The sequence below is a fragment of the Erinaceus europaeus genome, chromosome 14, assembly GCF_950295315.1.
Source record: "Erinaceus europaeus chromosome 14, mEriEur2.1, whole genome shotgun sequence".
NCBI classification, from domain to species: Eukaryota; Metazoa; Chordata; class Mammalia; order Eulipotyphla; family Erinaceidae; genus Erinaceus; species Erinaceus europaeus.
Window position 1 is genome coordinate 55,317,293 of NC_080175.1, and position 26,332 is coordinate 55,343,624.

The window sequence follows — 26,332 nt, forward strand, 5'->3', positions numbered from 1 at the left end:
TTTCTTATTTTCCCTTTTGTTGCCCTTGTTTTTTTTTCTTTAATTGTTGTTGTAGTTATTCTTGTTGTTGCTATTGATGTCGTTGTTGTTGGATAGGACAGACAGAAATGAAAAGAGGGGAAGACAGAGAGGGGGAGATAAAGATAGACATCTGCAGACCTGCTTCACTACCTGTGAAGCGACTCCCCTGCAGGTGGGGAGTTGGGGGCTCAAACCGGGATACTCTAACTTCTTAATGGCAATATATTATGTCAGCTTTCCACTTTTGAGTTTAATAAACAGAAAAGACAGAAATATTGAATGCATCCTTTACAATTAAAGCTCTATATTAATACTGATGACTATGAGGATAGCTTAAGACTGAAAAAAGCACACATTTTCCAGATGATGATACTTTGCCAATCAACTACATTTTTTTCATGAATCAGCTGAATTATAAATCCAGGATTCTCATTCACAGTGAATCTAAATCTCTTCCTCTCATCTTTTCGGAGTCAGGATTCATCAGCCTTCCCATAAACAGAATTGATTCTAAAGAGAGAAAAAGAAAAGCATACTTGAAAATTTTCTGGAGAGATAAAAATCACAAATATTCACAACAATTAGACTTCTGGCTACTTAGGCAAATCACTTAAGTCTTCTCTGTAAAATTCAGAGTCATTCCCTAGTAGCAAAAGCCTCTCCTCTCCTATGTCTACAATCTATCTTTTTATCATTATTAATCTTGTTTTAATTCCTTCAACTTCTGAATGAAATGAACACCCACAGCAGCTTTTCATGGAAAATTCATTATTCCTGTTTTTCAGGGAGAGAAAAGCAAATAATAATAATAATAATAATAATAATAATAATAATGTGACAGAAAGGCATTCTAAATAGAGACTCAGCCAGGCAAACTGAGCATATTAAGACAGTGATGAGAGGTAGAATTTTAAATTCAGGGTGTTAGCAGTTGGCTGTTTATGCATGTAACATAAGCCCCTAGGGTGAAAAGTGCAGCTTTACAGAACTCCTCCCCCAGCTCTGAATTAAGGCTGGTTGCTAAAGACAATATTTTTGTAGCAACAGTACTTTCAAAGCCTCATCCAGGTGACAGTACCCAGCTTAAATACAAACACTTGCTTCCAGCCATCCTGCGCTTGCCAGTGAAAAAGGGACTGAGAACTCGAGGGCAAAACAAAAATAAGTGATGTGTCAAAATACACTCATCTCTCTTCTAGGTTTGAAAGGATCAATGAGAAAAGTTGCCTAGAATTAAGTTTCTTCCTCTCTGCAAGGTAGGGGGTGGGGAATCTTTACAATTTTTTTCTGTCTCTATCCAAAATAAATAAATAAAACATTGAAATATTATGTTTCCTAGAATCATATTAAAAGGATGATTTTTTTAAACTGGGAGGTTTAGTGTTTTATAGTACAGTTGTTGACACATGGGTACAATTTCCCATCTCACCATGATAGGTGTCTGCAAAACTCTCTTTCCCAGCTAAAACCCCTTTCCATCAGCATGTACCAAGGCCTGAAATCCCATCCTTCTTCCCCAGAGTCCTTTGCTTTTTTTCAGTACTCCCAACCAGTCCAAGTTTTACTTAATGTTTCCCTGTTTCTCTTTTCTTTTCTTTACTTTTCTTCTCTTCCTTCCATTCTCTCTTTTCTTTCTTTCTTTGGTTAATTCAGTAAATGATTATTGAATGACTATCATATAGCTGGTATTCAAGAAACTGTGGATACAGTAGTGACTTAAGACAATAAGCCCTGTTTTAAGTAGAACACTATAGCTTTTAAATACAAATTACACTTGGGGAATAACAAAGGAGATCATCTGGGACCTCAAAAAGGCAGGACTAGAATGACTTCAGGAATGCACCAAATCACCAGTGAGTGCAAATATGTGTGGCTCATGGACAGAGAGAAGCCTAGGGAGAGATTAAGTGGCTGGTAACAGTCTGGCAGTTTACCAGTTGAGGCACCACTACCAGTCTGTTTCACCAACAAAAAGACCACTGAAGGGAGGAGAAGACTTCCCTAAGACTCACCAAATGCAATTGTGAGTTTCCATTGCTACTGCCCTCAGGGGCTGGAGCAGCAGGGGGGAGTCCCTGTGCTGATACCAGGGGACAGAGAACTAACCAGGAAACTCAGGAGAAGATGACCTAGTGGTGACCTAGCAGTGAGTCTGTGTGGTGGGAGCCTTTGCATGTTGTTCTCCTGATGAGAACATAGTGAATTGTTGCCTTAGAACATACAGACTATTAACAGACTTGTTTTGAAACTCACAGGGTCCATCAGTGCTGCCTGGCTTGGCAGAGAAGCTGAATTGAGCCTGAAGCTTTGGATCCTTGGGATGTGAGAGACTCTTTGCATAACCACTGTATTATCTCTCCCCCACCTTGCTGTAACTCTTGGTCAGGAGTGAGGGATTAAGCTAAGAAACCTACTTATTGCTTAAAATCCCTCAGGATCCCATAGCCTACAGGGAAGAAAAAGAACAAAAGAAGCTTTTGAACCATTGTGCTTCAACTCAGGGATTAAAATAATATTGAAACAACTGCCAATTTCCACAGTTGTGAACCTTTAAGTACCTTACTTAGAAACAAGTCAATCCAGGCAAGAGTGATCAGTAATTTGAAAAGTACCAAGAGAGGGACCACATCAATAAAAGTAAAACCAAAAACCAAATGGTCATATCAATAGATGCAGAGAAAGCCAACATCCCTTTATGATCAAAACACTACAAAAATGGGAATAGAGGGAAAATACCTCAAGACAGTGGAGTCTATATATAGCAAACCTATAGCCAACATCATACTCAATGGTGACAAACTGCAAGCAATTCCCCTCAGATCAGGTACTAGGCAGGGCTGCACACTATCACCATTATTATTCATCATAGTGTTGGAAGTTCTTGCCATAGCAATCAGACAGGAGCAAGTAATTAAAGGGATACAGATTGGAAGAGAAGAAGTCAAACTCCTCCTATTTGCAGATCACATGATAGTATACATAAAGAAAAACTAATGAATCCAGCAAGAAGCTTTTGGAAATCATCAGGCAATACAGTAGGGTGTCAGGCTACAAAATTAACATTCAAAAGTCAGTGGCATTCCTCTATGCAAACACTAAGTTAGAAGAAGATTAAATTCAGAAATCAATTTATTTTACTATAGCAATAACACAATAAAATATCTAGGAATAATCCTAACAAAAATAATGAAAGACTTGTATACTGAAAATTATGAGTCATTACTCAAGGAAATTGAAAAAGACACAAAGAAGTGAAAAGATATTCCATGTTCATGGGTTGGAAGAATTAATATCAACAAAATGGATATAGTACCCAGAGCCATATACAAATTTAATGCTATCCCCATCAAGATTCCAACCACCTTTTTTAAGAGACGTGAACAAATGCTACAAATGTTTATCTGGAACCAGAAGAGACCTAGAAATGACAAAACAATCTTGAGAAAAAAGAACAGAACTAGAGGCATCCAGATATCAAACTGTATTATAGGGCCATTATAATCAAAACTGCTTGTTACAGGAACATGAATAGACATAATGACCAGTGGAATATATTGAGAGCTCAGAGGACAGCAGCAACAAATGCTGGAGAGGTTGTGGGGACAAAGGAACCCTTTTACATTGCTGGTGGGAATGTAAATTGGTACAGCCTCTATGGAGAGCAGTCTGGAAAACTCTCACAAGGATAGACATGGACCTTCCATATAATCCAGTAATTCCTCTCCTGGGGTTATACCCCAAGGACTCCATAACACCCAACCAAAAAGAGGTGTGTACTCCTACGTTCATAGCAGCACAATTCATAATAGCTAAAACCTGGAAGCAACCCTGGTGCCCAACAACAGAGGAGTGGCTGAGAAAGTTGTGGTATATATACACAATGGAATACTATGTAGCTATCAGGAACAATGAACCCACCTTCTCTCACCCATCTTGGACAGAGCTAGAAGGAATTATGTTAAGTGAGCTAAGTTGGAAAGATAAAGATGAGTATGGAATGATCCCACTCATCAACAGAAGTTGAGAAAGAAGATCTGAAAGGGAAACTAAAAGCAGGACCTGGCCAAATTGTAAGTAGGGCACCAAAGTAAAAACCCTGTTTTGTGGGGTAGACATGCAGCTTCCTGGGACAGTGGGGGGTGGGAGTGGGTGGGAGGGATGGGTCACAGTCTTTTGGTGATGGGAATGGTGTTTATTACACTCCTAGCAAAATGTAGACATGTAAATCACTAGTTAATTAATATGAGAGGGGGAAAATCAATTGTATGTCTCAAAGTTTTTCAAAATACAAACTGAATCTTTTTAATATAGGCTGTGTATTTGATATGCGGACTCTCTCAAAAGCCTAGACCAGGTAGATCAGAAGCATCCAATAGCACAGCTATATACAAGATACTGGGTACTGTACAGCAAACCCTAACAAAAGGTTAAATAATGTGATGATAACATTAACTATCGATTGTCTTTTTGAACCCTAAGACAGCAGGAACCTCACTTCTCCACTATACAGCCCCTACTTCCCCCAGTCCTGGAACCCTTAGATAGGGCCCACTTTCCCGTATGCCTCTCCCAATCCATATCAAATAATATTGCATCCGCTGATCACAACCTAACTAACGCAACAATTGCCACCTCAACATGCTTCACTTCAGACTGTGTCCAGAGACTTCAGGTGTGGAATGACAACCCTTCAGCTTCATTACTCGGGTGAGACCTTTCCTTTCATAGTATACTCTAATTTCATCTCAGGTGGTTCACTTTCTAACAAAGTCCCAAAACCTAGATATACACCAGTTTCTGTGAGAGACAGCATATGTTCACACGTATCTGTAAACTACTGCAAAATATATACCTGAAAGCAGAAGTAAACTAGCGTTTACAGTGAGTACCCCCCTAACACTTCCTCTCCACTATTCCAAGCTTTGGGTCCATAATTGCTCAACAATTTGTTTGGCTTCGTATGTTAACTCTCTTTTCAGTCACCAGCTTCCAGATGCCATCAGGATGCCGACCATACTTCCCTGGACTGAAGACCCCACCAATGGGTCCTGGAGCTCCGCTTCCCCAGAGACACACCCTACTAGGGAAAGAGAGAGGCAGACTGGGAGTATGGACTGACCAGTCAATGCCCATGTTCAGCGGGAGAGCAATTTCAGAAGCCAGACCTTCTACCTTCTGCAACCCACAATGACCCTGGGTCCATGCTCCCAGAGGGATGGAGAATGGTAAAGCTATCAGGATAAGGGGTGGGATATGGAGATTGGGTGGTGGGAATTGTGTGGATTTGTCCCTCTCCTACCCTATGGTTTTGTTAATTAATCCTTTCTTAAAAAAAAAAACGAATATTTTGTCCCCCCAAAATCTCAAATTCTATGCTAAAGAAAGAAAGATCTCTGCTTTTCAGGTAAAAATGCATACGTAATATTCCCAGGCTATATATTACATTTAGGCACTAAAGAATCATGAGTGACTTTTTGTCTTTCTAATTCTATAGGATTAAAAAGAAAACCAAATTAACTTCTATAGAATTGCATAAGAGGGCTGGGGAGATAACATAGTGGTTCTGCAAAAGACTTTCATGAAGTAGCAGGCTCAAAATCTCAGCACTACTATAAGCCAGAACTGAGCAGTGCTCTAGTCTCTCCTTCCCCCCTCAACTATGTAAAACATTTTAAACAAATTTACAATGGAAAAAAAATGCATACTCAGAAGCTTAGTGAACTACATAATAGTCATTTGTCTCAGTCATTTTAACTTTTTTCATTTTTTAAATTCAATTTATCTTTTTATTCTTTATTTATTTATTATTGGATAGAGACAGAGAAATTGAAAGGGGAAGGAGAGAAACAGAGAGACACCTACATACCTGCTTCACCACTTGTGAAGCTTTCCCACTGCAGGTGGGGACCAGGGGCTTGCTTGTATCTGGGTCTTTGTGTATTGTAATGTGTGCACTTAACAAGGTATGCCACCACCTGGCCTCCAATTTTAACTTTTTTCTTTGATCAGGGAGAATCACACTTTGAATTGAGTCTTTTCTCTTCTCACAATTCTCTACTCACTACCAAGCTGGGTAGATTAATAAATTATTTCCTTTGATATAGCAGCAATGAATTTAGAAGCAGGTTGCAACAGAAATCATTCTTGTTTTATTGTTTCTTATACTTTCACTAAAACAAAAAGGGACTCCCACATTGAATTGATACATTTATGCACTATCTTCATCATATGGATGTAACTTTTGCCTTCCAATATTCAAAATATTGAGTTTCTGCAAAAGCATAATCCCAAACTAGTGACCTAAAAGAAAAATGTGTCTGAATACGCTGTGCTCTGCTTATCCCTTTAATCCAAAGCCTGGAACTGCTCAAAACACATTATTATAATAGATAGACTACTGGTCATCTCAAAATTAGTATTCACTATCTCGGAAGTGCTTTACCTAGTGTCTTTTACAATTTTCATATGAAAATTGGCCTACAACCTCAGTCTGAAAGAAAAAAAGACTAAGTTTACTTCTTTGGAAGCTTAACTTAGTAAGAGATTTGGATAGATACATTGCATTATAAAACAAAACTGACAGAAAAAAATGCATAAATTCAGGGCCAGTCCATGGCACACCTGGTTAAGCACATACAATACAGTTTAAGCCCTTGGTCCCCACTTGTGGGAGAAAGTTTAATGAGTGGTAAAGCAATGCTGCAGGTGTCTCTCTGTTTCTTTTCCTCTCTACTTCTTCCCCTCTCAATTTCTCCTTGTCTCTACCCAATAATAAATATAAGTTAAAAAATCCATAGATTTTTCACAAGAAGATGATTTGAGCAAATGAAAATTTAAAGTCTAGGGGGAAAAAATGACCTTGGTTGTACTTAGATCTGAAGTAAGGCACCCTCAAATCTCATTGTCAAATGAATGCATGTTTTTTTAAAGAACTGAAGCATATTCAAACCATTAGGGCTACAGCTATGCTAAGTCAGCATCTTTTTTTAATTGCAATGATTTCTTGAGTTCATTTGTGAGAGAGAAAGGAAGTAATCACTGACTGAGTATAGCATTACATAATAGCCTCTTCTACATTTTATATGGCAACAATTCACAGTTCCTGATAAGAGTGGCTATTTTCTTTAAATAATACTTTAAGAGTGTAACCCTAGTAGAGAAGGTCTCATTAAAATAAAGATCATATACAACCTAGGTTGTCATTAAGGCCTGATAGTTAGGCATTATGAAAAACAAATAAATAAATGAACTCTTTGAGGCTTTGAATTTTCAATGCTGTTTAACAAGTAGCTATTACCAGGCCTCGGTCATCAACTTGGAAAAATGAGTCAAACATCATTATTCTAAATGCCATTATTGCCTTTCACACTGATGCCCAATGCAGCTTCAATTCTTTCTGTTCTTTATCCTCAATAATTGCATACCAATTGTAAAGAAATTGGAGTTCTTCAAAGGCGAAAGATGGATAGATCAAGTAACACAATCAGAATATCTTTTAACACTGACACATCTACTGATGAAATTGGAGTTGGGTTACTGCAGCCTCAGCAAATATAAAACTGTTCCTTGGCTTCCAAGATGTAGCTTTCACTTGATGGAGACTAAAAAATGATGCTGGTCTATCCATCCAGGGGCTAGTAACCTCAGTCTACTATTCAGATTTCCAAATTAATTATGTCTCTCTTCAAAGTAAATTATTTTATGTTTTTAAAAGTTCTATTTTCCTTCCTTTGTTTATTCAATCATTCACTTGTATAGTCTATTTGTTTCATGAATTTATAATGAATTATTTTGTGCCAGGTATAGTGTTCAAGGCTTTAAATATTCTTTGATTTAACTCTGTGACATAAGTGTCACTATTGTATCAAAAGACAAGGCAAGACAATTATAGCATAAAAGTATAAGTGACTTGCCTTCAGACTACTAATTAATCAAGATGAACTTTAATCCCAGGTCTGACAGCCAAACTTGTGCTCTCAGTCATTGACATATATAATACATGCAAGGCGGTCTTCCAAGACTGGGATGAGTGTAAAAGTGAATAAGGTGATAGGTCGTCCTGTATGTTTCATTGTGATTTTAATATTATAAATTTAATAATTAATAATATTAATGACAGAGAGCTCTCTCATTTAGAAGATGAGAGAGAGAACTAGAGCACTGTTTGGACATATTCGATAGCAAGGGAACAGATTCAGCTCCACTTGCTTGAGAGTTCAATACTATATCCACTGGCCCACTATATTCTTGGGCCACTCTTCTGTTATTACCCTTATGTGGGTATTGAGATTCTTGGTTGTACTCAAGAGTCTTAAGTGTAACCTCAAAGTGAATTTGTTTTCACACTGTATGCACATTCATGTGTGTGTGTGTGTGTGTGTGTGTGTGTGTGAAAGAGAGAGAGAGAGTTTGTGTCTCTGTGTGTGTGAGTAATAACACCACCAGGACTTCACTACTCTAAACTGACATATTCAGAAAGAGAGAGAGAAAGAGAGAGAGAGAGAGAGAGGGAGGAGAAAAGAGGAATATATTACATAGCCCAAAAGCTTCTCAGCTTCTCATTGTAATAGTGGTTGGGCTTGAACCTGGGTCTAGTACATGGCAAAGCAGGTGCTCTAAGTGAGCTGTCTTTCCAGCTCTGTGTCATTTGGTCACAGTTTTTTTCTAAAGTGTAGAGAAATGAGGGAGGCAGTCTTCATTTTCATGTGTTGACACTGTCAACTGCCAGTGGAGTTCATTGCTTGCTGTGTGTGTCTGTGTGTGTCTGTGTGTGTATGTGTGTGTATGTGAGTGTCTGTGTGTGTGCCAAACTACATCAGGATATTTGAAATTAGATTTGCCCCTGCCCTCCCACTCAGAAGTCTACTTCTTTTAAAATCTACCTCTGAAGTCAAAAGGACCTTTGTTTGAACATAGCATAATGGTTATGTAAAACCCAAGATTCCGAATTACTAGGTTTAATTCCCATATCATATTAAGTCAGACCTGGGCAACACTCTGATATTCTCTCATATTCTCATTCTCTCTCTCTCTCTCCTTTCATTAAAAATTAAAAAAAAAAAAACAGTAAAGAAAACCTATCTCTGAAATGTTCAAGCCTACAATTCCTAATTTCCATTCTTTGTGGTATTCTTAAAAAAAAAGAAAGAAAAGACTAGCTTTGGAGATAGTTGGACAATTACTATAGGTAATTGTTCAATTTCTAAGTCATACCTGGTCTTAGACAATCTACATGACCGCTCTCCCTGTCTCTGAACTTTTATATATTATTATTCAAACATCTAACATATTGGAATGGAACTAGCTTCCATGATAAGTATTTTAAATAGTGCATATAACAAGAAACTCTGTTGGCAGTTAGAACTATCACTGCTCTATTTTAGGCTTCTATTATCTCTAGGACAAAAGAAACACTTAACCAGTATCCAGTGAAAGAGCACATTCTTTCAGATGTGTAAATTGCCTTTAGTGGGCAGGGCTATATGTTTTTTACTTGTGCAGTTATTCCAAGGGATTCACACACACACACACACACACACACACACACACACACACACACAGAGAGAGAGAGAGAGAGAGAGAGAGAGAGAGAGAGTACCTGTAGGGTTATTCTTCATAATAAAGAGAAATGGACGGTTTGCTATAAATTGGTTTCGAGACAAACTCATGATCATAGGTATGTCCATGCCTATAAAATAGAAACACATGTTATTCACATATTCACCTTAGAAAATCAGTACAGAAAATATGTCTTCCAATAAATCAACATTTTTCTCAATACAGTGATATTGGAGTTGAAAATAAGACAATATATCTATACTAGTTTTGTTAGAGAGGAAATCTCTGCTTTGAGAATTTAATGTGGGAGAAGAATCATTTTGTAAATATAGCAAAAATATGGAATAAACACAAAAGCCAAAGAGCAGAAGGATAAATATTAAATCATTCGTGGACTAATTTTAACTTCACATTTAAGCCAAATGTTAGATTCAGTTTGGTGGAAGCAGCTGAAAATTTTCATATTTTAAACTACAACTTTTATGCCCACTTTTATTGACAATATTTGATTCATAATGTTTCAACTCTTAATTTCTAGCCAATTACCTTTGCATTTTATTTCAATTCTTCAGGCTTGGGGAAACTACATCTGAGTTCAAATTTACTTTTTTAATCACTTTCCAACATCAATCTATAAGCCCAGAGCTTCAAGAATTTGTACTGTGAATGTGTGTGGAATCTGTTGCCTCTTAGACACTATTGCGATGATTTGTATTATGCTGTCCTGTTCTAGCAAAAGTCATTATTTGACAGGTAAACCCAAATGCTCAAACTCTTTTTTCCCCTCAATTAAACATTTCTATATGCAATTCAGATTCTACTTAACTATTTACGGATAATGTATGATATGATGCAAACAACCCTATGTATACAGGAGTGATCTTCAATACAAGTCAAATGATTATAATTGTAAAATAATGGCAAAGGAGTGGCTGGGATACAGCATAATAGTTCAGCAAAAGATGTTCGAGGCTCTAAGGTCCCATGTTCAATTCACAGCACCATCATAAACTAGAGCTAGGTTCTTTGTCTCTCCCCAACCCCCATGTGTGCGCATGCGTTTCTCTATCTCTCTCATTAAAAACAAATAAAATATTTTTTAAAATAGTGGCAAAGGAATAGAAAAGTGTTCCTCTGTATTTTTCATGGCCTGTGTTGATCCTTGAAAATTATACTGGAAAATAAAGCTAACAGAGGGAAACATTTGTTTTTGTATATGCACAAGAAGTTCACATAAAAGAGGTAAATACCTAAAGAAGTAGTTAGGATCAGTGCTTATATACCATTCTTTTGAATGAATAAGCTCCTTTTTAGTTTTTTTTTTTTTTTAATTTAAGAAAGGATTAATTAAAAAAACCATAGGGTAGGAGGAGTACAACCCCACACAATTCCCACCGCCCAATCTCCATATCCCACCCCCTCCCCCGATAGCTTTCCCATTCTCTATCCCTCTGGGAGCATGGACCCAGGGTCATTGTGGGTTGCAGAAGGTAGAAGGTCTGGCTTCTGTAATTGCTTCCCCGCTGAACATGGGCGTTGACTGGTCGGTCCATACTCCCAGTCTGCCTCTCTCTTTCCCTAGTAGGGTGGGTCTCTGGGGAAGCTGAGCTCCAGGACACATTGGTGGGGTCTTCAATCCAGGGAAGTCTGGCCGGCATCCTGATGAAACCTGGAACCTGGTGACTGAAAAGAGAGTTAACATACAAAGCCAAACAAATTGTTGAGCAATCATGGACCCAAAGCTTGGAAAAGTGGAGAGGAAGTATTAGGGAGGTACTCACTGCAAACTCTAGTGTACTTCTGCTTTCTTACTTTGGTGCCATACTCCAAACTCAGTCAATTTCTGCTTTGCGTTTCTACTTCTTTTTTTTTTTTTTTTACATGCATAACATTCCCCAGATTCCCATTTAACAATATAACCCCCACTATTTCATTCATCATTTTTCATGGACCTGTATTCTCCCCACCCACCCACCCACCCCAGAGTCTTTTACTTTGGTGTAATACTCCAATTCCATTTCAGGTTCGACTTGTGTTTTCTTTTCAAGTCTTGTTTTTCAACTTCGGCCTGAGAGTGAGATCATCCCGTATTCATCCTTCTGTTTCTGACTTATTTCACTCAACATGATTTTTTCAAGGTCCATCCAAGATCGGCTGAAAACGGTGAAGTCACCATTTTTTACAGCTGAGTAATATTCCATTGTGTATATATACCACAACTTGCTCAGCCACTCATCTGTTGTTGGACACCTGGGTTGCTTCCAGGTTTTGGCTATTACAAATTGTGCTGCCAAGAACATATGTGTACACAGATCTTTTTGGATGGCTGTTTTGGGTTCCTTAGGATATATCCCCAGGAGGGGAATTGCAGGGTCATAGGGTAGGTCCATTTCTAGCCTTCTGAGAGTTCTCCAAACTGTTCTCCACAGAGGTTGGACCAATTGACATTCCCACCAGCAGTGCAGGAGGGTTCCTTTGACCCCACACCCTCTCCAGCATTTGCTGCTGTTACCTTTTCTGATGTGTGAAATTCTCACAGGAGTGAAGTGATATCTCATTGTTGTCTTGATTTGCATTTCTCTGACAATCAGAGACTTGGAGCATTTTTTCATGTGTTTCTCGGCCTTTTGGATCTCTTCTGTGGTGAATATTCTGTCCAAGTCCTCCCCCCATTTTTGGATGGGGTTATTTGTTGTCTTGTTGTTGAGTCTGGCAAGCTCTTTATATATGTTGGTTATTAAACTCTTATCTGATGTATGGCATGTAAAGATCTTCTCCCATTCTGTGAGGGGTCTCTTGATTTGGGTAGTGGTTTCTTTTGCTGTGAAGAAGCTTTTTAATTTGATATAGTCCCATAGGTTTATACTTGCCTTAGTCTTCCTTGTAATTGGATTCGTTTCATTGAAAATGTCTTTAAAATTTATGCGGAAAAAAGTTCTGCCAATATTTTCCTCTAAGTATCTGATAGTTTCTGGTCTAACATCCAAGACCTTGATCCACTTGGAATTTACTTTTGTATTTGGTGAAATACAGTGATTCAGTTTCATTCTTCTGCATGTTTCAACCCATTGTTTCCAACACCATTTGTTGAAGAGACTCTTCTTCCCCCATATAATAGTCTGGGCCCCTTTGTCAAAGATTAGATGTCCATACGTGTGGGGCCTCATTTCTGGGCTCTCAATTCTATTCCACTGGTCAGTGTGTCTGTTCATGTTCCAGTACCAAGCAGTTTTGATGACAATGGCCCTATAATACAGTTTGAGATCTGGCAGTGTGATGCCTCCGGTTCTGTTCTTTTTTCTCAAGATCGTTTTGGCAATTCTAGGTCTTTTCTGGTTCCAGATAAACATTTGTAGCATTTTTTCTATTCTCCTAAAAAATGTGCTTGGGATCTTGATGGGGTGGATAGCATTAAATTTGTAGATGGCTCTGGGTAATATATTCATTTTGATGATGTTAATTCTTCCAACCCATGAACATGGAATATCTTTCCACTTCTTTGTGTCTTTTTCAATTTCTTTGAGTAGTGACTCATAATTTTCAGTATACAAGTCTTTCACTTCTTTGGTTAGGTTTATTCCTAGATATTTTATAGTTTTTGTTGCTATAGAAAAAGGAACTGATTTCTGGATTTCAATTTCTTCTAACTTAGTGTTTGCATAGAGGAATGCCACTGACTTTTGAATGTTAATTTTATAGCCTGACACATTACTGTATTGCCTGATGATTTCCAAAAGCTTCTTGCTGGATTCCTTAGGTTTTTCCATGTATACTATCATGTCATCTGCAAATAAGGAGAGTTTGACTTCTTCTCTTCCAATCTGTATGCCTTTAATTCCTTGCTCCTGCCTGATTGCTATGGCAAGAACTTCCAACACTATGTTGAATAGTAATGGTGATAGTGGGCAGCCCTGTCTAGTACCTGATCTGAGGGGAAATGCTTCCAGTTTTTCACCATTGAGTATGATGTTGGCTGTAGGTTTGCTATATATAGACTCCACTATCTTCAGGAATTTTCCATCTATTCCTATTTTTTGTAGTGTTTAGATCATAAAGGGATGTTGTATTTTGTCAAAGGCTTTCTCTGCATCTATTGATATGACCATGTGGTTTTTGGTCTTGCTTTTGTTGATGTGGTGGATCACATTGATTGACTTACGTATATTAAACCAACCTTGCATGCCTGGGATAAACCCCACTTGGTCATGATGAACAATTTTTTTGATATACTGCTGTATCCGGTTGGCTAGAATTTTGTTCAATATTTTCGCATCTATGTTCATCAGAGATATTGGTCTGTAGTTTTATTTTTTGGTTGTGTCCCTGTCTGCTTTTGGTATCAGGGTGATGTTGGCTTCATAGAAGCTGGCAGGGAGTATTCCAGTGTCTTCAATCTTCTGGAAGACTTTTAAAAGTAGAGGTATTAGTTCTTCTTTGAAAGTTTTGTAGAATTCATTTGTAAAACCATCTGGTCCAGGAATTTTATTTTTGTGAAGATTTGTGATAACTGTTTCAATTTCATTAGCTGTGATGGGCCTGTTCATGTTATCCACTTCCTCTTTACTTAGTTTTGGAAGTTGGTAGGTATCTAGGAAATCATTCATTTCTTCCAGGTTCTCTAGCTTGGTGGCATATAGTTGTTCATAGAAGCCTCGCATGATATGTTGAATTTCTGCAGTGTCTATTGTGATTTCTCCTCTTTCATTTACTATCCGATTTATTTGGGTCTTCTCCCTTTTTTGTTTTGTGAGTCTGGCTAAAGGTTTGTCGATTTTGTTTACTCTTTCGAAGAACCAACATTTACCTTCATTGATCTTTTGTATGGTTTTCCTATTCTCAATGTTATTTATTTCTGCCCTAACTTTAATGATTTCTGTCTTTCTGGTTGCTTTAGGATTCCTTTGTTGTTCTTCTTCTAGGTCTTTGAGATGTGCAATCAGGCTGTTTATTTGTGCCTTTTCTTGTTTCCTAATGTGTGCTTGTATAGCTATGAACTTCCCTCTTAGGACTGCTTTAGCTGTGTCCCAAATATTTTGATAGCTTGTGTCTTCATTTTCATTGAACTCTCAAAACATTTTGATTTCTTCCTTGATTTCCTCTTTGACCCAGAAGTTGTTAAGAAGTATACTGTTGAGCTTCCACATTTTGGCACTGTTACTAATCTTTTGTTGATTGTTAAGTGTTAGTTTAATTCCACTGTGGTCTGAGAAGATGCTTGGGATGATTTCAGTGCTCTTGAATAGGCTGATGCTGTCTTTGTGGCCTAACGTATGGTCTATCCTTGAGAATGATCCATGTGGATTTGAGTAAAATGTGTATTCCAGTTTCTTGGGATGAATGACTCTGAAAATGTCCAATAGTTCTAATTTATCTATCTCTTCATTTAGCTCCCTTTATGTCTTTACTGATTTTCTTCCTGGATGATCTGTCAAGTTGAGATAGTGGGGTGTTGAAGTCCCCTACTATGATTGTGTTACTGTTAATATATTGTTGTAGCTCTTTCAGTAGATGTTTGATGTATTTAGATGGCTTCTCATTGGGTGCATAGATATTAATAATTGTTAAGTCCTCTTGATTGACTGATCCTCTGAACATTAAGTAGTGTCCATTCCTATCTTTTTAAATCTTATCTATTTTAAAGTCTATCATGTCAGATATGAGAATAGCTGTTCCTGCCCTTTTTTGTGGGCCATTGGCTTGAATGATAGTTTTCCATCCTTTTACTTTAAGTCTGTGTTTGTCTTGTTGAGTTAGGTGAGTTTCCTGTAGACAACATATTGTTGGGTTGTGTTTTCTGATCCATCTTCCTACTCTGTGTCTTTTAATAGGTGAATTCAGGCCATTGACATTTATTGATATCAAAGATTGAAGATATATTAACGCCATTCTTGTAGAGTTTTAGAGTGTTTTGATATATGTCCTATTTGTGGTGGTCTGACTGTTTATAGGAGACCTTTCAGAACTTCTTTCAGGGCAGGCTTGGTGATGGTTGCTTCCTTCAACTGTTGCTTGTCTGAGAAGGTTCTCATGCTTCCATCTAGTCTGAATGACAGTCTAGCAGGATATAGTATTCTTGGCTGAAAGCCTTTCTCATTGAGCACTCGATAGATATCTTGCCATTCTCTTCTGGCCTGTAGTGTTTGTATGGAGAAGTCTGCTGCTAATCTTATGGGTTTTCCTTTGTAGGTGACTCTTTGTTTTTCTCTTGCAGCCTTGAGGATCCTTTCTTTATCCTTATTCCTTTCCAATCTAAATATGACATGTCTTGGTGTCTTTAGGTCTGGGTTAATTCTGTTTGGGACCCTCTGGGCTTCTTGAATCTTTATGTCTTTGGTGTTGTCTAGACTAGAGAAATTTTCAGCTATTATGGCCTGGAGAACGCTTTCTTCCTCCCCTTCTCTTTCTTCCTCTGGTAAGCCAATAATGCGTATATTGTTTCTTTTGAAGTCATCCCATAGGACTCTGTTGTTGTTTTCAGCATCTCTTAATCTCTTTTTGAGATCTCTTACTTCTTTTTTAGTTGTCTCTAATTCATCCTCAATCTTGCTAATTCTGTCTTCAGCCTCATTGATTCTATTCTCTCTGCCCTCTACTGCTTTCTGGAGTTCATCTATTTTGTTGCCCTGCTGTGATACTGTTTTAGCTTGTTCAGCTAGTTGCCTTCTTAGCTCAGCGATTTCAGCTTTCAGCTCTCTAATAACCATGAGATAATTAGAATTTTCTTCCATATTCTCATTTGTTGTTCCTGCATTTCTGATTACAATTTTTTCAAATTCTTTACTCACTCCTGTTATTATTTCCTTAGCTAATGTTTGGATGTTGAACTTGTTGTTTTGTGCTTCACCCTCTGGAGGACTTTTAGCTGGACTCTTGTCCTGGTTTGAGTCTCCAATATTTTTTCTTGTTGTTTTAACCATTTTAAATAAGTTAACAGTTTTTTCAATCCCTGAGTTGGAGTTCAGTGGTGTAAAAGCCTTTTTTTTTTTCCCCTGTAGGCTATGGGAGCCTGAGGGCTTTTAAACTATCAATAGGCTTCTTAGCTTAATCACTGACTCCTGACCAAGAGATAAAGCAGGGTGTGGCAGAGATAATCCAGTGGTTATGCAAAGAGACTTTCACAGCCCCTCAGCTATGCCACCGAGGTATAGGTTTTCTGAGTTTCCCGGTTAGATCTCTGTACCCTGGTGTCCCTCCCTGTTGCTGCTCCAGATTCTGAGGGTAGTAGCAATGGAGACTCAGAGCTGCACTTGGTGAGTCTCTGGGGAGTCCTTTCCTCCCTTCAGCTGTCCCCTTGTTGGTGGAGCAGACTGAAGGTGGTGTCTCCACTGACAAACTGTTGAACTGTTAGCAGTCACTTAATCTCTCCTTAGGCCCCTCTCTCCTCTCTGTCACCAGCCACGCGTGTTTGTACTCACGGGTGATTTACTGGGTTTCTGTGGTCATTCTAGTCCTGTCTTGTTTCGGTCCGGGTGGTCTCCTTTGGTATTCCTAGTTGATCTGGGAGAGGAGAGGTGAGGAGAGTAGAGAAAGCGATCTGCTGCTCGTAGCTCCGCCTCCGGAAGTCGAATCCTCCCTTTTTAGTATTCTTATTTATTTATTGGATAGAGACAGAAATTGATATGGAGGGGATATATATATATATATATATATATATGGTGGAGTCAGGGAGAGAGAAAGAGAGAGAGAGAGAGACCTGCTTCATCACTCATGAAGCTTTCTCCTTGCAGGTGGGGACTGGTGGATTGAACCTGGGTCCTTGTGCATTCTAGTATGTACAGTCAGTCAGGTGTGCTACCACCGGACACTCTCTTATACAATTCTGACAAAGAATGGTGAACTGTGGAGAAGTGACTAGACACAAGACTATGGATTTGAGTTTCTAGAATTGGTCTATTCTAGAAAGGAAATTAATGGTATTTGAGGGCTGGGACCCTCAGCAAGATATAGGAAGGATAATTTATTCCAGAACCAATCTTCATGTCTTCAAAATGAATTTGTCCTCTTCCAGTTACAGGAGGGGAGAAGGGAGACATCTTTGCCAAAATAACAGTCTCCTTTTAGGTATATGGGGCTGAAGTGGTGGTTAAAGACTGCTTCTTGTATCTGTTGTTTCTTTTTTCTACTTTTTTATTCAACATTTTTTTATTTGCTCTGATATATGGCAAGTATTATGGTGATGTTTTTGTTTATAAGAGGTCTTTTAGAACCTCTTTCAGGGCAGGCTTGGTGATGGTTGCCTCCTTAAACTGTTGCCTGTCTGAAAAGTTTTTGATCCCTTCATCTAGTCTGAATTGAAAGTCTAGCAGGATATATTATCCTTAGTTGAAAATGTTTTTTATTGAAGGATCAATAGATATCTTGCTATTCTCTTCTGGCTTTTAGAGTCTATGTGAAGTCTGCTGATAGTCTTATGGGCTTTTCCCTGTATGTGACTTTTGTTTTTCTCTTGCAGCCTTTAGGATCCTTTCTTTATCCTTACTTCTTTTTATTATAACTATGATGTTTCTTAGTGTCTTCAGGTCTGGGTTGATTCTGTTTGGGACTATCTGGGGCTCTTGACTCTTAACATCCTTTCTGTTGTTTAGGTCTGGGAAGCTTTCTTCCATTATTTACTCTAAAATGTTTACTTCCCCTTCCTCTGTTTCTTCTTCTGGCAGGCCAATTATACAAATGTTACTCCTTTTGAGATCATCCCGTATGTCTCTGTTATTGTTTTCAGTGTCTCTCAATCTCTTTTTGAGCTTTTTTTTTTTTTTTTTTTTTTTACCTCTTTCTTAATTTTCTCTAGCTCATTCTCTGTCTGGCTAGTTGTGTTTTCTGCTTCTGTTAATCTGCTTTCCCTTCCCTCAGCTTCTTTCTTCAGTTCAGTTATAGTATTAGCTTGTTCTGCTAACTGGCCTTTTAGCTCACCTATTTCAGCTTTCAGTTCTCTAATTACCTTGAGGTAGCTAATATTTTCCTTGAGGGTTTCATCTGTTGTTTCCCTAATTCTGACAGTCCTTTCCTCCATAGTGGTCTTCATTTCTGTGTTTATTAGGTTTATTATAGCTTGCATACTTTTCTTATCTATAGTTACTTCTGACTGATTTGGAGTTTCTTCTGGGCTCCTGTCCTGATTCATTGTGGTAGCAGTTTTATTTGGTCTTGATTTAACCATTTTTAATGTGGCTTGTATTCTTGTGTTTTGTCATTCTTCAGTTGTTGTGCTTTGAGTACAAGCCATGCTACACTAATGTATTTTCACAAAAGCAGTCACAAACCTCAGAAATTACAACAATAGCAACTGAAGCAAAGATTGATGCAGTTCAACCAATACCAGTTAGCCAAACAACACTTCCAGTCCAAGACAAAAAAAAAAAAAAAAAAAAGGAAAGGAAAAAGAAGAGATAGAGAAGACAAAGCAATAATAGACAATTACGCAAATCTACTGTCTATTATAAATTCTAGAGATAGCAAGAGTAGAAAAGAAAGGAGAAAAGAGAGACAGAGAGAGAGAGACAGAGAGAGAGAGTCCACTCCAACTCATATTTCTTCTGCAGGATAATTCACAAATGAGTGTCAGTGAATTCAGAAAGCAAAAGAAGGAAGAAGTGGGGGAAAAAAGCAGTGAAAGGAAAGAGATTTTTATTTTGCATTAGCTAGGAGGAGAGAAAAAGGAAGGTGGAGGAAAGTAGGAAAGAGAAACAATGGATAGCACACCCAGTCACCTATCAATGGGAAAAGCAACAACAGTTAATTTTGGTCAATCTGAGGAGGAAGGAAAAGGGACATGCATATATAATAAAAGTAATAATAAAATAAAATAGAGTAAAAAACCCTAAAAGTCAATCCACAGCTTGGACCATTCCAGACTGGCTGCACACAACCTGGTTCCCTTCTTAAACAAAACAAAGACAACCAATTATAAGAAGTATCAAACAAGCAAACAAACTCTAGTTAGTCTTTCCCATGCAGTGCTGAGGTCCTGATTGGTCAGGTATTCTGTCACTCAAATAGAGCTCCAGCCCCCTTCAAAAAGAAAAAAAAAAAAGGCTTGGAATGACACCCCTACTGGGCCAGAAATCTTGATAAAGAAAGTAGCTCCACTGGAAGTCTGCTAGGAGCTGCTGGACAGCCTATGGGCACTGGTTTTGGGGTGGGAGGGAAGGGTGAGTTCAGAAATAGTCAAGCAAAAGAATTTCTTTTCCTATGTACTTTTGGCCTCTGTTTTCCAGCCTAAGCATGGGTTATAGGATTCTTTTTTGATGTCACCCTGACCGCCCCTTGCTCTCCCTTATCACCGATAGTCAGAAATCCTTCCCTCTCCCAAGAGTCCCAGGTTGAAAGCTGCTTTTTCCAGGGCTCACACCAGGTGTTGTCTCCAAGTCACCATCTTGTCTCAGCCCCCCTTTCTTTTTTTTTTAACTTTATTTATTTATGTATTTATTATTGGACAGAGACAGAGAGAAATTGAGGAGAAGAGGAGATTGAGGAGATTGAGATGGAGAGAGACAGAGAGACACCTGCGGCCCTGCTTCACCACTTGTGAAGCTATCCCTCTGTGACTGGGGACCAGGAGCTTGAACCCGGATCATTGCACACTGTCATGTGTGCACTTAACCAGGGGCATCACCTCCTGGCCCCTGTATCTGTTGTTTCTTCATTGCTTTCAACTCATGATAACTCCTCCTCTGCTAAGTGGCATACTTTGGAACAGCATGTGCTGATGTCCTTTGCAATCAAGCACAGCCTCAATAATATAAAATATGCAATACAGTATGAAATTCCTACCTGAGAGGTCAGGGCTATGCTATCCAAATTTCTAGTGAACATAGACTCCTATCTGAATTGATGAACTGACTCAGAATATATTGCCAGTTATCACTCCATTCTCCTTTGCCTGAAGTTTGAGCTTTCCTGTTCTTATCCCCTGAGCAGGTGCCTGAAAGTTAAAACACTCATGATGGCCATTCTGAGGGTCATGATGGACTCATTTACCTTCCTTTCAAAATTATTACAACTCCCAGTCTTGTGGAGAATCCTAAACTGAAAAGAATTTGCAGTGGGCAATAGCAGAATTAATCCTGACCTTGAAGATAGGGAGCTTCACTTCAACCTCTGTTAATAGTCGGACCTTGAGATGAATCAGATCATATTACTGGGCCTGTGACTTCACCAATATGATGGAAGAACAATGCAATGAGTTCTAAGGATTCTCCAGTTCTATGTAAAAGCAACTAAAAAATAAACTTGTCCCCGTGAAACCTCTCCCCCACCCCCCAGTGGCTGAAATAGCACATCCAGTTTAGCCAAGGCCCCATCAGCTTAGTAATGCAAAGTCCTTGCAGAGATGACAAAATGGGAGTGAACTCGGAGTACTCTAACTTTTTAAAAATATTTTTAATTTTTTAAATTTGTTATTATTTTTATTTATTGGATAGAGACAGACAGAAATCTAAAAGGCAAAGGAAGATAGAGGGAGATAGAGAGAGAGAAGAACACCCAAAGCACTGCTTCTCCATTCCACTTAGAAAGCTTTCCCCCTGTGGGTGGGGTCCAGGGGCTTGAGCCCAGGCCCTTGAACATTGCAATATGTGTGCTCACCTGTCTCCAGTGCTCTATTCAGATATCAAAATGTACTGGAACCACAGACCATTGCAGATTAATCAAGAAACCCATAGTGTGGATTTTTTTTAAAAAATACATATCTTTTTTATGTAAAAATGGTTTTATGGTTAGAATCCAAAGTGGAAAATTAAAAGAGTTATAAAGAATTCATTAAAGTTGATTTCCTTCTCCTAATCAAATCTAAGGTCTTTTCCTCCAATAATTTTAATATGATAAATATTCAGTGTAAGAACTACTCAGAGTGGCATTTGTCCAAGGAAATGTAACATGAAATAGTGATTCTCAGACTGTAATATAGACACATATCACGTAGACACTTTTCAAAACACAACTTCTAATTCAGTAGGTTAGATCAGGAGTTGAACCCAAGGTACAACTTTCTGTTTGTTATTATTGCCACCAGGGTTCTCACTGGTGTTTAGTGCCTAAACAACTCCACAGCTCCTGGCAGCCATTTTATTTTTTGCTATAGTGCAAGGATAAAAGATAAAGAGAGAGGAGATTGCACCCCTACTATTCTACCCCTCCTGAAGCTGCCTCCTGCAGGCAATCCTTTGCACTGGAGAAGAGTTTGAACCCAGGTCCTTATGCATGGCAACAAGTGTGTTCTACCAGGTAAGCCACCTGGCAGCCCTTATAAGATATTCTTTTTTCTTTTGCCTCCAGGATCATCATTGAGGCTCCGTGCCAGCACTATGAAGCCACTGCTCCTGGCGGCCATTTTTCCCATTTTTTTTCTGCTTTTATTTTTTATAAATTGGATAGGACAAAGAGAAATTGAGAAGGGAGGGGAGATAGAAAGAGGGAGAAAAAGGGAGAAAAACATCTGCAGACTTGCTTCACCTCTAATGAAGTGTCCCCCACTGGCAGTGGGGAGCAGGGACTCAAACCCTGGTTTTTTGTGCTTGGTAATATATATTCTTAATTGGGTGTGGCACTGCCAGCCCCCACCTCCATTTTTTTTTAAACAAATTTCCAAGTGATACTTACTCCTCCAGTCTCTGTGCTACATATGTTGTTACAGTGATAAGCTACATGCCACCATAGCATACAGCTTTTCATCCTTGACTGTGCACTGGAATCACTGAAAACGTTAAGGCAATCTTGCAGTCTGGATGTTGCCTCCAGAGAAACTGGTTTAATTATTTGTGGAGATAGTCTGGGCACAGGATTCTAAAATACTTTTCAGGGGATTCTAATGAGCAGCTGAGTCTGAGAGCCAAAGCCACTGAGATAATGACACATACCAAATTAGAAAGTGGGTATCAACTTAAGATCATGAAAAATGAAAGGAATCCCATAACTTCTCAGTCAATTTCCCTGAACACCTCTAATTTCAAGTCTGAGATTCAAGTGCTTTCAACACACACTATCAGGTAATTGTCAAGTAATTTAATTAGTAATGAATTATCAAATATCATAAGATGAATATCCACACCTTTCCAAGTTCTTCCCCTTTCCCTTTTATGTGATGGGTGGCTGCAAAGATTCACTGACTCATGAAACCAATTACATTTCTCTCCTGGTTGTGTACTATGCAGCAGGAAAGGGGAAAAGGGGGGATTAGAGTATTGCAAAAAACAAACAAGCAAGCAGACAAACAAAAAATAGCACTTTGAGGCAATTTCCCCCCAATCTTATTGTAAAAAAGGTGTCTTACCTGTTGATGCTGCAGCCTCACCTCCATCTTCATTTATCTCAAAGAAAACCTTCTGTATGATTTTGGAAACATACAGCTCAGATGAATCTGTTGAAAGACATGAGAGTGTGTACCAGGGCTAAAACAAATACACAAGACCTATTAGATCCTGATTTATTTAAGCTTTCAAACGAACAAAGTAAAGAATGAGGAAGAAACTCTTTCCAAGTTAGTTAATTGCTGGGGACAAAGCTGATTGAGGGTTAGTTCTTGCAGAGAAGATAAAGAGAGACTCAGGAAGACCAAGTTTAACCCAGATATAAAAGGCAAGGACAGAGGAGAATCAGACTTAAATCAGGTGTCCCACTAAGTGACATTTGAATGAAGAGAAGATTTCCCCCTCTTTGGTTCTGGTCTACAGAGAAGATGAAAGATACTTGACAGAACTGAATTAATCCCACATGGAACATTCAACCTCAAAGGCAAAATGTCTTTTAAGTTCTGTACCCGATTTTTATCCAAGTTGAAAACAAACTTTGCTTTCCTCCATGACTGTCAAGGCTCTGAACGTCCAAAGAGTTTTTGTGTCATTCCTGAGCAAATCACTTCAGTGCTGTGCTCTGATCTCCCAATGGGAAATGGTAGCTCACACTGCTTTGTGGTAGGTAAAAGCTGAAAGAGAATGCTCCTCTCTCCCTATATGTGGGATTTCATGTAAGTGTGAGGCATTTCTGGCACAGTGTCCCATGAGAATAGTCCCCTTGAGAAAGAGGAAGTTGAACTATATCTTGAGAAGCCATCAGTTAGCCCTGTTGTGTCAGTATCAGGAGACCTGACTATGCCCCTTGAGAGACAACACAATCATGATGGTGATTTCACTGATGGCATGAGAGTAAAGAAGATGAAGAAATGTCTTGAAAACTGAAGAGAAAGGAGCTTTGACTCTCCTGAAAAGCTTGATGTAACACTCAGGATCAAGCTCAAACTAACTTTTTTTTTTTTTTTGGATAAGACAGACAGACAGACATCAGCAGATCTACTTCACCACTTGTGAATTATTCCCGCTGCAGGCAAAGAGCGGGGCCTGGTGCATAGTACTATGTGTGCTTAGCCAAGTGCACTACCACCTACCCCACACAACCCAACTCACTCTTTAAAAGGTTCTTGAAGAATTGCCTTATATAAGGGAGCCACTTATGGCAGCTTTTGGAAAGTAATTACTCTCAGGTAATATCAAAATAAATCAAAGAGATGTTTGTAGAAGATGGATTCCTGTCCCCAATAAAACTCAAGTCCAATTTGTTTGTGATTATTTTTTCTGGGTCCCTGATGATCTTCTCCTCCCCTCCTCTTCTTAGTTAGAAAGTCAACATCAAGGCCTCAAGCCCGGAATGTTCCATAATAAACAATCAAACAAACAAATAAAAAATAGTATATCCAGGTCATAGGTCAGGGCTACTTCAAGCCTTGTGAGGATTTTCCAGACCCCTCTCCACAGGGGTTGGACCAATTTACATTCCCACCAGCAGTACAGAAGGGTTCCTTTATCCCCACAACCTCTCCAACATTTGTTGTTGGTCATTTGTATATCTTATTGGGGGGAAAAATGTGTAGTCAGATATTTTGCTTATCTTTAACTGGAATGACATCAGAATATCTAAAGTATCTCTATGGAAACATGTCATTCAAAACTTGAGAGGCACATGAGCATAGAGCATAGTCTGTTCTATGTAAATATCTCATGATATTAGTGAAATATTGGGTTATTGGAAAAGTCATGACATACTTTTGCATAGAAAAACAAAGGAAAAAATATCATCACAACCTTTCTGACAATCCATAGTCATCAGTAGCCTTTAGTCTGTGCTTATTACACAAATAAGTCCAGAATTCAATATTCTCCCAATGACCAAATGCAATGTCAATATAGACTGTGATCATTCTCTTTCACAGTGAGAGAACCAGTGTAGTTGAGGCAGTTCAAACAGGCAATTCAGGAGAGATGGAACAATAAATACTGAGCACCTCTTCTCTGTTTGGAATGATTTTCTTGTGAAAAATGTGTTTATGAGATATTTGCTAGGGGCTTTCTACATAAGTTTACTATGCCAAAAAAAAAGTTTTTTTAATTTATTTTTATAGAGGTGACAAATTAGAGATTTAGGTGGTAGCATATCTGGGAAGAAACTTCACTAATGGTGTATGTATCTATCTATCTATCTATCTACTAACTCTCCTTTAATCAAAGCACTGTTCAGCTCTGATTTATAGTAGTATATGGAATTGAACCTGGGACTTTGCAGCCTAGGATATGAGAGTCTCTTTGCATAACCATTATGTTATCTCCCCCATCCTCCAGGTGCCTCTTTATCTCTCCCCTTCCCTTCTCCCACTTGTTTATGATTTCTCTCTATTTCTGTTCACTAAATAAATATATACATGAAATATCAGAAAAAGAAGTCACCAGTTGCTGGGAGTTTGCAGAGAGTGACTGTTTTTGAAATGCCTGTGATAAGACAAATGAATTTCCAAGAGGAAGAAGAGGGAGAATTAATTAAACAACAGTTTGGTTTCTTTCAGCTTGGCATGATGGCTATGTTCCAGAACACTCGATGGCATCCTGTCTCAGTATTTAATGCTCACTGCCTAGTCCCTGATGCTGATGAAACTGTCAAGCAAGTCTGTCGAAAGTGAGAACATGGAGCTAAATCCTGTGTAAAAGTGATAAGGAACATCTGTGTACCCTGTATCCACCTCCACCCAAGAAGGAAAGCATGTCCATTCTCTTCCCTTGTTCACATGATGGATGGGTAACTAAAACAATGACTATGTCTCAAAGCACAGGTAATTCTAGAAGAAAATGCAGTATCTTCCTGGCATGATGCAAAATCCACCAGATAGAAAAGTTTGTGTCATTACCCCACTTCCCCCGTTCATAAAAGAGAAGATAGGATTTTTTAAAAAAATGGATGGAGACCTGGGACTCTGACTCTCTCTCTCTCTCTCTTTCTTCTTTTAGTGTTTGGGTTTTTGATTCTGTTGTTGTTGGTGGTGGTGTTTTTCCACCAGGGTTAGCGCTTAGGCCTGCATGACTCAACTGCTCCTTGTGGCTAGTTTTATAGAAGGCGAGAGACAGAGAAATGCAGGGAGGGAGTCACTTCACAAGCAGTGGAGCAGGTCTGCAGGTGTCTTTCTGTCTCTCTCTCTCCTCCTCTCTCAATTGCTCTCTGTCCTGTCCAATAAAATGGAAAAAATGGCTTCCAGGAGCAATGGATTGTGGCACTGGCACCGAGCCCCAGAGATAACCCTGGCAAAAATAATAATGATAATAATAATAATATAATATTGCCTCTTTCAGGGAGGCATGGGGGATGCTATAGAAATGGCATGTGATAGTGGTAAGGATGGCACGGCCTAGCCTCACGGCCTTTAAAATCTCGGGGAAGGGGACAGTTCTGTCGGGCTAGCTTCGCAGGCAGGAGAGAGAGACGACCAGGGACTCATGGC

The 26,332-nt window shown here is 38.8% G+C and overlaps 1 protein-coding gene across 1 annotated transcript in view; it reads right to left on the reverse strand.

Moving 5' to 3' along the window:
- Window positions 1-327: 327 nt before the first annotated feature.
- SERPINI2 (serpin family I member 2) overlaps window positions 328-26,332 on the reverse strand; it is a 45,288-nt gene continuing 19,283 nt past the window's right edge. Inside the window, exons 6-8 of the mRNA XM_007523642.3 lie at window positions 22,847-22,933; window positions 9,620-9,709; window positions 328-531 (exon numbers count right to left, since the gene is read on the reverse strand). Coding sequence (XP_007523704.1) covers window positions 455-531; window positions 9,620-9,709; window positions 22,847-22,933 — 254 coding nt within the window. The 3' untranslated portion in view covers window positions 328-454. The remainder of the gene's footprint in view (window positions 532-9,619; window positions 9,710-22,846; window positions 22,934-26,332) is intronic.